Source organism: Otolemur garnettii, unplaced genomic scaffold (genome assembly GCF_000181295.1).
Source record: "Otolemur garnettii isolate 467f Iridium unplaced genomic scaffold, OtoGar3 scaffold00039, whole genome shotgun sequence".
Taxonomy (NCBI): Eukaryota; Metazoa; Chordata; class Mammalia; order Primates; family Galagidae; genus Otolemur; species Otolemur garnettii.
This window is the reverse complement of record NW_003852434.1, coordinates 6382074-6398565: the sequence shown is the minus strand read 5'-3', so window position 1 is coordinate 6398565 and position 16492 is coordinate 6382074. Positions and strand designations below refer to the sequence as shown.

The following is a 16492-nucleotide window of genomic DNA, read 5'->3' as shown; positions in this document are numbered from 1 at the left end:
AAAAAAAAAAAAAAAATTACATGCTGATCAGATGTCATCAGTTCTTAATTTTTTAGGACCAAGTTCAAATGTGAAGATTTCTCTTCCAGTTTTGAATATGTACTTTTCTTTATTAACTGTATTCTCTTCTGCAAATTATTTATGTCTGTGTTCGTGTGCTAGGGTGGTCATAGCAAAGTACCGCAAACTGGGTGGCTTATCCAACTGGAATTTTTCACAACCTGGAGGCTGGAAATCCAAGGTCAAGGTGCCAGCAGTGGTGGTTTCCTCTGAGCCCTCCCCCTTGGCCACCTTCTCCCTGTGTCTTCACGGGGTCTTCCCTGTGTGTGTGTCTGGGTCCTAATCTCTTCTTAGGGATTAGGGCCATTTTAATAACATTATTTAACCTCAGTTACCTCTTTAGAGACCTTATCTCCAAATATAGTCACATTCTGAGGGTTAGGACTTCAACATGTGAATCTGAGGGAGGACACGAGTCAGCCTATAACAGTGTCCTTAGCCAACTGAACTATTACACTCTTAGCATTTTTCCTATCAACGGACATGAGCAATTTTGATAAAAAATACACTAACCCTTTGACAATCGTATTTGCTACTGAAGGAGTTTAGTATGTGCCACCCAAAACATACCACTGTGGCATATTGACTATTTTGAGTCAGAGCAGTGGTTCTCAACCTTCCTAATGCCGCAAACCTCTAATACAGTCCAAAGGGGTTGCGACCCACAGGTTGAGAACAGCTGAGTTAGAGGCACTCAACAGAACAGCAGGTGCAAGAAGGTGGCTCCAACCTTCCTTCTGTTTCCTAAGAGCAGAAGACGACATTCCCATGTGGATAGATGTTCTTCCTGTACCAGAAGGAAAGTATTGTTCTTATCATCAAGGACAGGAAGTTGAGGCAGAGGGGAATCTGTACAGATGAACCTTATGAAACTAGCCCGTATCTCCCTAATCTCTACTCCACTCAGTTAACCCCCCTGAGCTCGAGCCCCTGTGCCCTGGCGAGTATTCAGACTTACTGCCCTTTATCTGATTGACTATAGACGTGCTCTGGTCTCACTGGTCTGTGTATCATTTCCTTGTGAGAGCTTCTGTGCCATGTAAGATGTAAGACTTGCATTAAATAAATCTGCACATTTTTCTCCTGTTGATGTGTCTTAGGACAATTTAATTGTCAGGCCAAGCCAAAACCCATAAAAGGATAAAGTTTTCCCTCCCCTAATGGCAAAAATTCTTTCTAATCAACTTATAATTTTACATACAGGAGTTAAATTTTTTATGTAGTTATATATGCCCATTTCCCCCTCAGTTTATAGTTACTTGTTTTTTAAAATTGTAATTTCTTATATTTTTGTACTATTTATGTATACACTTTTTTTTTTTTGAGATAGGGTTGTAGATCTTTCACTCTGTATAGAGTGCAGTGGTATGATCATAGCTCACTGCAATCTCTAGCTCCTGGGCTCAAGCAAGCTTCCTGCCTCAGCCCCCTCAGTAGCTAGGACTATGGGCACATGCCATCACATCTGGCTATTTTTTTCTATTTTTAGTAGAGACTGGGGTCTCGATCTTGCTCCGGTTGGTTAAAAACTCCTGACACCAAGTGGTCCTCTCTGCCTTGGCCTCCCAAAATGCTGGGATTACAGGTGTGAACCACTGCACCTGGCCCTGTTTATATACTTTTAAAATATCTTGAGCTTATTTTGGTATTATTCAGGTAAGAACCTAACAAGTTTTTATTTCTCTAAATTTTTAACCAATTATTCTGACACTACCTTTCTTTCTTCACTTGACCTGTGATGATTTGTCTTATATAACACCTGGGTTCTAGTGGGGGCATGGACTAGAATCTTTTTATCTGCAATCCTAGCACTTTACCAGGCTGAGTTGGGAGGATCACTTGAGGCCAGGAGTTTCAGATTACAGCAAGCTATATGATCCTGCCACTGTCCTCTTGCCTGGGAGACCTTGAGACTCTGTCTCTAAAATAAAATACGTAATAAAATAAATAAATAAATAAATAAATACAAAATTATATTTGTATGTAACTCTCTGAGTTTGCATCTGAGACCTGTATATAGTCCAGACCATTACCAGAAATAACTGCAAAACATTTCTTTCCATTTTTAGCTAGATCCTCCCTCTGTCTGGAAGCAACTTAGGATGGTCTTCTGTGAGGCTACTTTCCTCTTTACTCTGGTCTTCTCCACTTTTCCAGGGTCCAGACTCCCTTTCTAGGGTTGCTGCTGTGAAATCACTGACCTTTTGCTTCTGAGACAGGTAAGACAGGTTTTTCTCTCCCTCCTGGAGGGCGACAGAATATTATACCCTTCTGGATCTGATGGGTGTGGAGGTTTGAAGTAGCTGGTTCTGGTGAGCTGGAGAGGGGGCTGACCAAAGAAGTATTGTGATTTCTGGGCAGGGCTGGGGCCACTGAGGTTGGAGATTGCAAATTGGTAACGCTATCTCACTGCTCCCTGTTGTGAGTGTCTTAATAGCTACTCTAGAGACTTAACCCCTTTGTACACAGATTGAAGACGATGGGAAGCTCTCTGCTTCAAAAACAGAAAGATGGGCTTTGGACGAGAGAGAAAACACATCACCATCTCAGAAGGGAAAGGAAAGTGGGTATGTGCATGTGTGTGTGTGCGTGTTGGGTGTGTGAGCCGTGAGGACGGCGGCTGTGCAACCCTGGGAGAGCCGTCCCTGCTGGCCCATTACAGCGCCCTCCCCCCACCTGACTGTTGCCGGACCAAGGAGTCCGCCCACCTGTCACCCAAGCCAGTCAGTGAAGAAGCAGGAAGCGGATGAAAGATCAACAGTTTCACTTTTATTTACAGAAAATCCAGTGATTCCGGAGAGCAGCAAGGCTATCTCCTGGAGACAGAAACAGCCCCTTGTTTCTCCTTGTGGTTTTTGTATCCTCAGGGCAGCAGCAGACATCAGCAGTGTTATTAATTAGCACAGTGCACATTAAACAGATCCAGCCCCTTTATGGATTCAGAATCAAAGTGTCATGCCTGAAATTCTCCCAAAAGACCCCCACAGACAGTCCGAGACACACTCCGATGTAAAAAGCACGAGATAAGTTTATTTCAGGCCCCGGGAAGCCTGGACTCTCCTGGCATGCAAGCCTAGGACGAGCCCGGAACCCGGGGTGGAGGAAGTTTTTATGGGGTACAGAAAGCAAGAGGGGTAGGGTCGGATACGAGTACACTTTTCATTGGTGGTTGGTGATTTCATTAGGAAAGGGGGAAGTAAAGGAGGATTTGCATTGGTGGCTGATGATTTCACTAGTAAAGGTGAATTTGGATTGGTACAGGGGAGGGGTGGAGGGTCCCTCAACCGGGGGCTAGAGTTGGTGCAACCTGGTTACCTGTATTTCAAGGTAATAGAAACTTATTGTTTATTATAATAACTATTTGCCTAAGGTGACTCAGTTTACAGCGCAGTGGCTGTGCAACCTGGGGTGGGGGAAGGCAGCAGGGAGTGGCCCTGCAGGTTTCACTGGCAGAGGTTGGGGCGGAAGGGCTATGCGGTAAACAGCTAGGAATGGGGCTTATGCTGTAAACAACAAAATGGAGCTAGTTTGGCTCTCACAAAAGTAGCTCTTGTTTTGAAGATGGGTGTTATCTTCAAAGCATTTCTAGTTAAACTAAATTTACAGCCAGTTACAGGGTCACTGGGTGCAGAGTGCCCTGGGTCCTTTACCAGAACCTCGGAGTTCACCAGCTAACCTGTGCCAGTAGCCTGGGAAGTGAATAAACATCCTCCAGGTGTCGGCAGGGCATGGAGGCTCATCCGGCCATGTCAGGGCCTGACCAGCAGCACCCTGCATGACCCAGCCGTTCAGGTGACCAGTGGCTGGTAATGTTACTGTGGAGGAAGACTTCAGAGGATACTGCTCTCCTGTGTCTTTGCAGCCAGGGCTGGGTCATGCGTTCCAAACTCTGCCAATGTGATGCTCCCGTGGGGCTTTGAATCTGGAACAAGTGACACAGAGTAGTTGTTGGCAACTGCGTGATGCTCTCTTGAGATGGCAGCAGTGTCTGGTGTCACAGTACCCCTCCCAAAGACCAGGTCTGAGAAAGGCTTACTCCCTTCCTCCTCTTTTGTTTTCAGGGGCTGCCTTTGTTCTAGCTGATTTTCCAGGTCTGGGCCTCAACTTCAGGCTGATACTCTTAAGTCTGTGCTACCTCCTGTTACAATTGTCAGTTTCTGTTGAAAGGTGTAAGCGGTGGCATCCAGAGAGAAGGCTACAGCAGAGAGGATCAGGCCAGGTTTATTGTAAGGGGAGGGTGACCTGCCTGGGCACCGTAAAGGTGGTGTGTCCACTGGGAGGCAGTTAGAGATCTCTTTTACCTGGGGCCTCAGGAGGTGGGCAAATTCCACAGCTTGCCCAGAAAGTTAGGGTCTTGTGCAAACTTGAGGTGGGGAGGCTAGCCAGAGTCTTTGTGTCTTTGTCTTAGGAGGACAGTAGGAAGAGGGAAGAAGGTTCATGTGTGGCTGTGTTAGGCCCCCCAACATTCACCACCTGACTGAGGCTGGGGGGTGAGCTTTGGAACTAATCATGGAAGGTAGGCAGCACCCATTACTCAGTGGGTTAGGGTGCTGGCCACATACACACCAAGGCTGGCGAGTTCAAACCTGGCCCAGGTCTGCTAAACAATGACAACTACAGCAAAAAAATAGCTGGGCTTTGTGGTGGGCACCTGTAGTCCCAGCTACCTGGGAGGCTGAGGTAAGAGAATCGCTTAAACTCAAGAGTTTGAGGTTGTTGTGAACTGTGACACCATAGCACTCAACCGAGGGTGACATAGTGAGACTCTGTCTCAAAAATAAATAAATAAATAAATAAATAAACATGGAAGGTTTTAATTTCAGCCCTGGCACTAGCCCTGTGGCCTTGAACAGGATACGTAACCATTTCTAAGCCTCTATTTCTCTCATTTTGTAAAACAGTAACAATAATACGTACCTTACAGGATTCTTGTTAGAATCAAATAATAAGTGTAGAATATCCTCAATAATACCTGAATTGTTATAAGATCTTGATAAAGGACTTATTCCTTTACAAAATGCTTTCTTATGTATAACCTCAGGTGACCTTCACAACAAGGTAGGGCTGAGATCCCCATTTTACAGATTTGGAAATTGAGGTTCAGAGAGGCAAAGTGACACCCATAGGCCCACAGAGGAGTGAATAAATCTAGGGTTTACAGCCAGGTTTTCTGGTTCATGGTCCCACTCTAGAGTCCTGGCTGCGAGCACATAGATAAGAGAGTTTCACTGATGCTCATGGAAACCTTTAGGGAAAGGGAATCAGGGGAAGGAATTAGGAACGTATAACCAGCATCGTGTTTTTTAATCTTACAATTATAGCGAAGAAGAGGAGAGTGAGGACTGTCTGGTATATGTCCAAGTGGAAGGGGAAAGGGGAGCAATCAGAGGTGCGGAGTAGCGGGCAGAGACTCAGTGCCTTTCAAACACCTGAGAATAAAGAAGAATGTGGGACCGACTGACAGAATTGGCCGCTGCAGAGGGGTCAGGGAGAGTAGGGACTGAGAATAGGCCGCTGAATGTGGCTACAGAGAAGCCACCACTCTTCAAAGACACCACGAAGTCACCCATTCAACCTGCCCATACTCAACCACAAAAGGAAATACAGTGCTCTGCAAGTTGACCACTCAAGGGACTATAACAGACTGGTCAGGATATGGATGGGGTCAACATAAGGAACCAGGCCTGCTGTACTGACATGTACATGTGGTCCGTGTCCTGTCTCTGAAAACTAAGTCAACTTCAGCAGGTGGTCAGTGTAGGAAGGTGGTCAACTATGGAGGTTCTACCATCGTATACGACACTTCTTTCATTTACCCAAATAAATAGAATAACATCACTGATGCTTTTCATTAAATATGCTGTATTGTGTTTTGTACTAGTTACCATTAAACCTCTAAATGGTAATGTTCCCAGAAATGGAAGAACATAATAGTGTCTAAAATCACCCCATAACGATGAAGACAATTGCTGATTTTCAGAACATTTTTATTGATCACTGGAAAAAAATAAATAGATTTTCTGATACATGTAAGAGCACAGTTAAAATACTAAAAAAACCCTCCAGCTATACAAGTAATATAAAGCTATTTCCTAATATAGAGGAATAGAAAGTGGGTAATTCAGGTGAGTGGCTCAGATGTCTTTTGCAAGGTTCAAGAGTATAAAGGAGCTTTGTGCCTGATGGGTTCACTCAGCTCTAGAGTCTTCAATTAACGCTGAGCACATTGCTTGAAATTAACTCTGAAGACCGATCAACACAGGCAGGAGAACAGGACAAGATCTGTGGTGCCTTGCATGGTCTCCTCTGTGCCCTGCAGGGATAAAGTGATTCTGTGTTCTCTTTATGACAATGAAAAGAATTATAATATATGAAAAATACAATGATTCTATTTACTTTGGCTAATTAAAAACTTATTTTCAGGGGTGGTGCCTGTGGCTCAGTGAGTTAGGGCTCCAGCCTTATACCAAGGGTGCGGGTTCAAACCCAGCCCTGGGCCGAACAAAAAATAGCCAGGTGTTGTGGTGGATGCCTATAATCCCAGTTAATTGGGAGGCTGAGGCAAGAGAATCGCCTAAGCTCAGGAGTTGGAGGTTGCTGTGAGCTGTGACGCCATAGAACTCTACTGAGGATGATACAGTGAGACTCTGTCTCAAAAAAAAAAAAAAATATATATATATATTTCAAACATTTTAACTTAAAATATGTAAAGTATAGGCAGCATCTCTGGCTCAGTGGGTAGGGTGCTGGTTCCATATACCAAGGGTGGTAGGTTCAAACCTGGCCCTGGCCAAACTGTAATAAAAAAATACCTGGGCGTTGTGGTGGGCACCTGTAGCCCCAGCTACTTGGGAGGTGGAGGCAAGAGAATTGCCTAAGCCCAAGAGTTAGAGGTTGCTGTGAGTTGTGACACCACAGCACTCTACCCAGGGTGACAGTTTGAGACTCTGTCTCAAAAAAAAAAAAAGTGTCAGGGTATTGGCTGGGCATCATAGCTCATCCTGTAATCCCAGCCCTCTGGGAAGCCAAGGCAGGAGAAGTACTTGAGGTCAGGAGTTTCATGCCAGCCTGAGCAAGAGTGAGAGTCCAACTCCTCTAAAAATTGAAAAATTAGTTGGACATTTTGGTAGGTGCCTGTAGTCTAGCTACTCAGGAGGCTGAGGCAGGAGGATTGCTTGAACCCAGGAATCTGAGGTTGCTGTGAGCTAGGCTGATACCATGGTACTGTAGCCTGGGCTACAGATTGAGATTCTGCCTCAAACAAACAAATAACAACAACAACAACAAAACAAGATATTAAAGTCTCAAGAGGCTGGGATGTCAGTAGGACTGTCCCAGCCTCTAACTATAACAACAAACAAAAAGTGTTTCCAGACTTTGTCAGATGTTCCAAGGGAGAGAGTGGGAATTGCCCTCCATTGAGAAGCACTGGCCTACACAAATCATCAAAATACACAAACCAGTTAGTTGAGCTTAGAATGGGGCTGGGCTGCGTGTGGTAAGCCTTCTGTCCTAACTATGCAAGCAAGTCCTCTGATGTGTGTTTCAGGAACACTAGGTGGTGCATGGACCAAACAGGGCTCTTCACAGAGGAGCTTAGAGCTCTCTCAGTGGAAGACACCTGTTTGTGTACCAGCCTCGAAGCTGGTCTCGTTTGGGGGGTAACAGCACCTTGGCATCTTTCTCAGTCCTTGTGATATGGGCAGGAGCCCTAAGCACCAAACCAGTGTAGCTTCATGGTTTGTCTATAATTAAGTTTTTAATTATAAGTCTCGTCAATTGTAATACTAAATTTAAGTATTTAATTATAAGTCTCGTCAATTGTAATTTATTCTTCTAGCCATTATGAGAAGGATGAAAGAGGAGTTCTTTTTTGGAAGGTTTTGCTCAGCTATGAGGTGAAATTTCCTATATAGAAGTAATGTAAAGTGATAAGGCGAGAACTGCAGTAAACATCCAATTTCTACAGAAGTATAGACATAGCTAAAGGTCGCCTAGCAATTGTTTCAAAGCTTGCCTTCCTGTAATTGCTTACTGCTTAGGAGTCATGTATCTTTGACTGGTATAAGCTTTGTGACTTCCTCAATCACTATCGTAAAACCAAAGACTAATCTTTGAATTATATTCCAGACTCTGCATTTGGGGGCACCAACCGATATCACCTGGGCTGCTGGCCATGTGTGGGAACTGACCCAGTGGGTCCTACAACCCTCTACCCAGGGACAGTCTCAGCCAAGAAGATAATTTCTGCTTTTCAACCCCATGAGCTCATCCCCAGGCAATCAGGAGATCTAATTCCCTAGCCCTTTGCTCACCAAACTACCTTTAAGAATCTTAGCCCCCAGATTCCTAGGGATATGGATTTGGGAGACTTCTCTCATCTCCTCACTTGGTACTTTGGGATATTAAATTCTTTCTCTGCTGCAAGCCTGGCTGTCACAATGGATTGGTGTCCTTCTAGGCAGTGGGCAAGGAACCTGGTCTGGTGGTAACAACCCCCTCCATTTCCCCTTTCCTTAAGATAAAAAGGTGCCTAAAGTTTGTGCTAACTTAAAATGGTCTGTTAGGACTCTAGCCTGACACCCGAGGCTGTTGGCTCTCCAGATAACAGCTGCTTTCTTCCTCTGACACCTTGTTTCTCATCTTACTGGCTATGCTGTGATGAGTGGGACCAGCTTGGCCTTGCTTATACTTTATAACACCCTCTTCTCGTGTCCTTCAGCTCTGTTTCTGCCGTTTCCCTTGAATTCCTCTTACCACTGTTGGTGCATTTATTTATGAGGATCCTGTCTGTGCTGCTAAGCCGCACGTCTCTCCAGATCGCCGCCCTATCAGACCCACCTCTGCATTTTCTGCAGCACACAGGAAACCCCACAGAGGGTGTGGGCTGCATGGAGCAACTTCAAACAGGCGCTACCCTCTGTCTACCCGGGTCTCAAATCGATGACTTTCTGGTTTCTGCAGCAAGATTAGAGGAAGCTTTTCAGCAGTGTTCAAATTCTAGAAGCAGGCCCGTTTCCCCCGCTCAGCTTTCCGGACGTCACCTTTCCTTTCCCCTGTTATTCCTCACTCGCATCATGACCCCATGCCACGGCAAGCAGCCCAATTATCTCTTCCTTTGCCAGCCAGCTGGCTTATCCAGTTCCCACTGTCCTTCAAGGGTACCAGTATGTTTTTTTCAAAATATTTCTTTTTGACTTAAGGATTATTTTGAATTAAGGCAACTGAGAACCAGCAGATGAAGGAAAAGTTCTTTATCTTCCCCAAACTGCCTAAAAGTATTTAATTTTTGTTTTCTGAAAAGCAAGTGTACATTTTAAAAGGAAATTTCCATTTGTAAAGATGTCTCCCTTCCAAGAATAAAGCTACTCTGGGGAGATAACTCTTCTCACCAGACAGACTCTGATCTGGATGATGTGACAGCCCTCATCTACCATTTACCATTTATCCTCTCCTTATGGGCGATAACTTGCCTCCCCTGCTCTGAAGCCCAGCCCTTTCCCCCTTGTGAAGCCTTGAGTTTTCCCTATAAGCATCAATCATAGGGCCATCTCCTTGAGGCATTTCTTGGTGAACTCTCATGCACATGGATGTAACTGAAACTGTTTTTCCCCCCCATTAATCTGTTTGGTTTTTTTTTCAAGACAGAGTCTCATTCTGTCACCCTCAATAGAGTGCCATGATGTCATAGCTCACAGCAACCTCAAACTCTTGGGCTCCAGAGATCCTCTTGCCTCAACCTCCTAAGTAGCTGGGACTACAGGCTCCTACCATAACGCCCGGCTAATTTTAGAGATGGAGTCTTGCTCTTGCTCAGGCTGGTCTCAAACTCCTGAGCTCAGGCAGTCTACATGCCTCAACCTTCCAGAGTGCAGGGATTACAGGTGTTAGCCACCATGCCTAGCCCTTATTAATCTGTTTTCTATCAGGTTAATCCCTGGGCCCTAGATGTTGAACCCAGGAGGGTGGAGGGAAAAGATGTTTTCTCCTACATCCTCAAAATGCTAATAATCTCCTGTCCTTGTAAAGTGTTAAAGATGGCTGGCATTAGAAAAGACCTAATGGTGATGAGGAGGACCACACTGTGACTACCTGTTTTATCAGAGAGGGTCCAGTTTCAAAAACAGGGCTTATCTCAGATAATTCAGTAGAGAGAATGTAATGTGGGGGACTAAATATGAATGTGGTAAGAGAGTTGAAAAGTCAAAGGACAGGGATGAGCCAGGTATTACACTAGCAGAAAGCCGCTGTCCCCTGCAGGACTTGCGAGAGCAAGAGAGAAGGTGGCCTTAGGAGTCTGGGGCCCGTGTGAGGGGCTGAGACTGTGGAGGGCCCATCTCACAGAAGCTGGATCCCTGGAGGAGCAGTAGCCAGAGATGCTGCCCTGTCTCCAGGGGGTGCCTCCCATTGGCCTGCAGAGGAGGAAAAACTTTTTCTTTATCCTCTTAGGTTCAGTAGCTCAGGACCTGTGCACTTAACTGACAAAAGACAGATTAACAAGAGAAAAGGCGGAGTTTATTTGTGTGTACAATGCTCAGGCGGTAGTAGCAAGAGGCTCAATGATAAATAACTCCACGTGATGTGGGTAAATCTGGAGCTAATACAGCAAACGTCGTAGGAGAAAGGGAAGCAGGAGAAAAGGTTTCTAATGGAAGAGCAAACATGGTTCTTTAGGAAAGACAGAGAGGTTTTTAGGGGGAAAAGCCCTGAGATATAGTTTCCCATAAGGTTTGCCCATGCAGGCGTGAGTCATCTTTTTGTCTTCTTCCTGGGGGAGCGGAGATTTACTCTTGGCTTCAAACCTGGGAGTACATCTGCCCCCTAAAAAGAGATTTTATGGCAGCCTTATTGAGAAGTTTCTGCATTTTGTCAGATAAGGGGAACTCCCAGAAGGCTTCTTTTTGTAACCATTGAATCTCAAGTGTCTTAAGCTTAAAATAATGTTTATACTGTCAATCTAAATAACAGACAGAGAGAGACTCTCTAAAGAAAAGGAGTTTGTTTGGATATAAGGCATTGAAGTGGAAATTCTCATGGCCACAGTAATCTATACTCGAGGAGGCAAAGGAAGACAAATGTTTTTAAAGGATTACATCATCATTTTGAAATATTTATAATTATCCTTGGCTACAAAGATCAATAACAAGCATGAGGCTAGTCTGAGGGGGACAGGCAATTGCTGGGACTTTTTTGTGTGTATGGTTGTGATGGCCTTTATGCAGCCTTTGTGCAGTGATTTCTGTAGTCTTTTTGGTTACCAAGCATACGAGCATGAGAACCTTCTCTTCCCGGACTTCCCGGGCTCATTTGTCTGAGTTGTCTTAACATTACTAACTCCACTGTGATTCTGACAGTTTTCCCAGCACAAGCTCTGGTGTTCTAAGTGGGTCCCTGTAGGCTAAAGCTAACCGAGCCCCAGGTGGATGAGGTAGACAGTGTCCGGACTCCAGCCCCTGCAGTTCAGAGAGAAAAGGAGCAGCAAGTGGTTCAGGCAAATGACCAGCCCATTTCTTTTTCTGTGGTCACCTGTGATATAGTACGTGCCCCTTATATAACTCTGTGATCGGAGAGACCAACACTGTTGCCCCTTTATCAGTTAAGACAGGCTGGATAGTTAAGGAAACAAAAATCACCTATGGGTCAAGGGTTCTGGATTTGGTGGGTGTGGCAAATTTCTAAATTTCTGTGGGTACAAGAAAAACATACTCTTGCTAAAGTCCTTATCAGGCAAATTATCCTAATTCTGATTAGGATAACAACACAGACCACTACATCTCTGATCGGTCATTGGACCAGCTTTACAAATGTTCTTTTCTGAGAAGCAACTGCAGACTGTGGGCCAGTGATAGCCAGTGTACCTGGCTCTATGGATGAATTCCAGTGACCCCTGGATATTTTTTAATAGTCTTTTCTCTTCACAAACTATTTGATCTTTTGTTTTCCAGAAATGGTGGATTTTCTGCCAGACAAAGGAACTGGGATTCTGAAGGCCCAACATCCGTCCTCCCCTACAACCTGCCCCCAATGGCTGTAGCCCCTTGTTAGTTACACCACAACCTGCTCGAGGCATGTGGCCCGTCCTTTAAAAGCCCAGGATCTCAGTTAGTTGGAGAGACAGACTTCAGGTGGCTTCTCCCAAAAAGGTGTCTGTTGCATTAAAAGTTCCTTACTTCCGTGGCAACCCTCATCTCAGTCATTGCATCTTTGCAACTGGAGGTAGATGGAAGCCCCCTTGCTGTTTAGACGGCACCAGCTTATCGAGGCTGTGCACTATCTTTGTGCCATCAGGTCACCTTTTGATGCAAAGAGCCAAATTTGAATGCTGAAATCCTGCCCAGAAGTGAACATGTGATGCATATTACATGTGTTCACCCGCTGTTCACGCCCTTAGTTCCACTCATAAATGTGTATAGCTTTCCCCCAAGCCTGTTGAATAGGCATGACTGTTGTGTAATATGGATTCTGCATAAAAACTCAACTGGCCCTCCGCTTTTTGAAGAAAAAGCATCTTTGGTCCACAAAGGAGACTATCTCTTTCCAGTTTGCAAATCAATACCACTAATACATCTTTCCTTTCAGCTGTCACCAGCCTGGTGGTCTTTTTGGGTGAAATCTCCATTGTGAAAGAAGGAAACAATGCCCACCTCCAGGCAGCAAGCCCCGCAGTCCACTCCTGGGTCTACTTCAAACACTGTCTTGATGGTGTTGCCTACAGAGCAGGGAGTTGTATCTGAGGGGCCTCCACCACCTCCAATAATCACAGACATGAAACTACTAACTTAGAGTGGTTTGTAAGTCACACCAAACTGAGGTGCTCAAATAAAATCACCCTGAAGCTTCTTAATTTATAATATAAGTGTTCCCCCCAGAGATATGGAGAAGAGATCATTTCAAGCCACCTGAATTGCCTGTGCAGCAATTTCCCTACAATTCTGGCAGAGGTCAGCCAGGGTGTCTGTCACCAAGGGTGGAATCAAAGCTTATCATTCAGCAGAGATCGCTGACATTCACTAAAGAAAGCAGAAATCTGGAATGTGTTTCTCTGGTCTTAGCCCACTTAGTGGCCGCTCTCTGACACAAGAACCCAATCAACCATTATTTATGAATGAAATCATAGCCATTATGAATCAGTAACATGCCAATTATGCTATTGGAACAAAATGGGAAAGACTCTTTCTCATTGCTGAATTGACAAGAAAGAAGTTTTGACAGCAACTGCTCATTTTGCAAGAAAAGACAACAAATTAGGACACGTTGCAAGCTTGTAGGGAAGGAGGCCTCCACCTGAAGTAAGCACGGCCCACAGTGAGGGGGCAGACTCAGCCACTGCCAGGCAATTCTATTTACTGAGCAGCGGATCATTTGTACTTTTTTCTATATGTGAACTCACATCTTCCTTCTGTGCTTCTCTCGAGGACTTTCAGTGTCTCCTGAAAGAGCACGTGTTCCTCCAGCCCAACATCTTGGCAAAGGTGAGACTTTTTGGCAGCAGGGTCATTAATGATAGTAGGTGCTGGCATGAACATAGGCGGCCAGGACTGAGGGGAAGGCAGTGACCCAATTACTGACAGCTGTTAGAGCCTCGTTTCTGTGCATTTTAGTGTCCCCAGCAGAGTGGCACTGACAACATCATTAACAGTTAATTCTGATTCAGGGTGTCTGCCCAGGCTGGGGTAACCAAAGTGCAGCCTGCCTGCTACCCATAGAAGCCCAACCCCTGGAGGCCAGTCTGAATGGCACCTGCTCAGGCCCATGCCATGGGTGGAGAAAGCTTTTCAAGGTCATTCTGGTTTCTAAAGTCTTCAGCCTGGTGCAGGAGTCTTGGAAGGTGAATTTAAGAGCTACACTAAGAGCTGAAATAACTTATGCAAAATTATCTTCCTACTCCCTTGTGATCCTATTGAGAAAAAAACCCAAGAACCAAAATCAAAGACTAAGACCCAGGTTTTTTTGTTTTTATTTTTGTTTTTTGCAGTTTTTGGCCGGGGCTGGGTTTGAACCCACCACCTCCGACATATGGGGCCTGCATCCTACTCCTTTGAGCCACAGGTACTGCCCTAAGACCCAGGTTTTATAACAACCAAATAGCAAACTCAGAATGTGTCTTTTTAAAGTGAGCTGAGTGGAGCCTTTTGAACAAATACAGAGGGTACCCCAAAATGTATACACATTTTAAGAAAGGAAAAAAACTGTATTAAAATCGTAATACTCAATATTTACCAATGACGTTTGTTATCTTGTATGTTGCATCTCCTATCTCTTGTAATTGCAAAAGTCAAAGTAACTTGAGAATTACGATTTTAATACAGTTTTTCCTTTCTTAAAATGTGTATACATTTTTTTGGCAACTTTTGTATCGAAGGGTTGGAGACTCTCTTCCTGATTGAACTTCAGAAAGCCTCCTCTGACCCTCTTTCTGAGGAAGCCGCAAATGATTTCATCCATTCCACTCACCCTGCTACTAAAAGCCTTAAACAAACACTAAGGTAGTTTCTTTTATTATTATTATTATTGTTTTATTTCATTTCCCTCCTGCCGCCAACCCTCCTCCTCCTTCCCCCACCCCCCAAGGTACTTTCTAACAGCTTAAGGCTACATTCTAAGATGACCCCAGTTCCCCTTAAAGTGTCCACCTGAGAATGCTGAAGGCTGCTGGGAGAATTGCTGTTTGTTCCCCTCAGAACCTGGTAATAGACTGACAGCCCCTGCATGGCCCCACCCCCACCCCACCTCTGTGCACTTCCTGTACATAGCAGGTGTTTGTAGATACTTCCTCTCCTCCTAGGTGGTGTTGGTCTTCTGCCACCCGGACTGTCTTCTCAAGCACTGCAGCTGTCTCTTTGGAATCCAAACATTCAGGGAAACAGCTCTGCTCTCTCTCCTGGCCTCCCAGTGAGGGGAGCTCCTTGATTTGCCCCACTATCTCCTGTCACAGAGATAGAGGAGGAGTCTGCTTTCCTCTAAACAAGTACCAATCCACAAACCCAGCCTCTGCCCTGGCCCCCTCTGCTTCCCCTGCCCACTGCCCCATTCTCCCTTTCAAACACCCAGTCACCTCTGCATAAATCCAAGCTGAGCTCAGTTCACCCCAACCTCTGCCCACTGCAGTGGTCACCACGGAATAGCCTATCCGCTAGCACTTTAACTGGTGTCTGGCTTTGTCTTTGACAAAGGTCAGGTGCATTTTCTCTCTGTCACAGGGAGCAGGGGTTAATACATACAGACAGATCACAGAGCTAACAAGGCCAAGGTTACGAACTTGATCTCCAGATGGCTCTGCCCGATGGTGCTCCCCCTGCACCCCCCACCCCGCACACACCTCTCTCTGTCAGGCACTTCGCACGCCTTTCATGGGGCACAGGGGAGACCAGATGAGAAAGCAGTGATGGCTCAGCACAGATAGTGCGCTGTCTTCTGTTTCTCATTCCTGCTGTAAGTGCTCAGATACAGATGGTGAGGCCTGTATCCTCTTCTGAACACCCGGGTGGGGACAGCGCTGTGCCCCCAAATGCCCTTCTCTCTTCACCTCTGGCATCCCCAATTCTGTCCTTTCAGCGTCTAGCTCATGTTCTCTCCTCCACAGTTCTTGGACTCTGCCTCCCACATTGCTCACTCTTCCGCCGTGAGCATTTGTCTTTCATACCCTGTGTCTCATTTTGTTACCATCAGCCACTTATGGTCTGTGCATTTTTGCTTTGCTACTCCTAAAAGAACCAAGGACCAAATGTAACCCACCCCTTGTTCTCTACCAGTGTCTGGCATCAGGCTGAGCATGTCAAAACTACTCAGTAAAATGCATTTAAAATTTTCATTGATTTTTCATAAATTTCAGCCAAATAATGCTGATTTCCTCTTGGTTTCTAGGATGGTCAATAGACTTTCATTATAACCCTTCAAAGTGCTTACAAATGTTTGCAGAATCAAATTAATACAGTCTATTGCCTGCGGACTTCCCCCCAATTTTGTGTGTGATCATACAGTAACACTATATTTACCATAAAGGAAAATCAGTTAGCACACAGCATTATCCATGTAATGGCGAGTTATTTACCCTTAGTTAGCCTACATTATCATAACTGTGCATATCTCTTTATTATAATATACTTTTGCCCATCATAAGGAGCAAGAGTGCTTTGGGAAAATGTCATAGATTTTTGGCTTATAAAAACTCAAAAACTAGGCTCAGATCCTGTAGCACAGTGGTTATAGTGCCAGCCATACACCAAGGTTGGCGGGTTCGAACCTGGCCCGGGCCACCTAAACAACAATGACAACCGCAACAAAAAATAACCAGGTGTTGTGGCAGGCACCTGTAGTTCCAGCTACTTGGGAGGCTGAGGCAAGAGAATTGTTTAAGCCCAAGAATTTGAGGTTGCTGTGATCTGTGATGCCACAGCACACTACCGAGGGCAACATAGTGTGACTGTCTCAA

The 16492-nt window shown here is 45.1% G+C and overlaps 1 protein-coding gene across 1 annotated transcript in view; it reads right to left on the bottom strand.

Annotated features, from left to right (window-relative positions):
- The window catches only part of HPSE (heparanase), a 72020-nt gene extending 58434 nt beyond the window's left edge, over positions 1–13586 (bottom strand). Inside the window, exon 1 of the mRNA XM_012805305.1 lies at positions 13451–13586. Coding sequence (XP_012660759.1) covers positions 13451–13586 — 136 coding nt within the window. The remainder of the gene's footprint in view (positions 1–13450) is intronic.
- Between the last annotated feature and the right edge of the window lie 2906 nt (positions 13587–16492).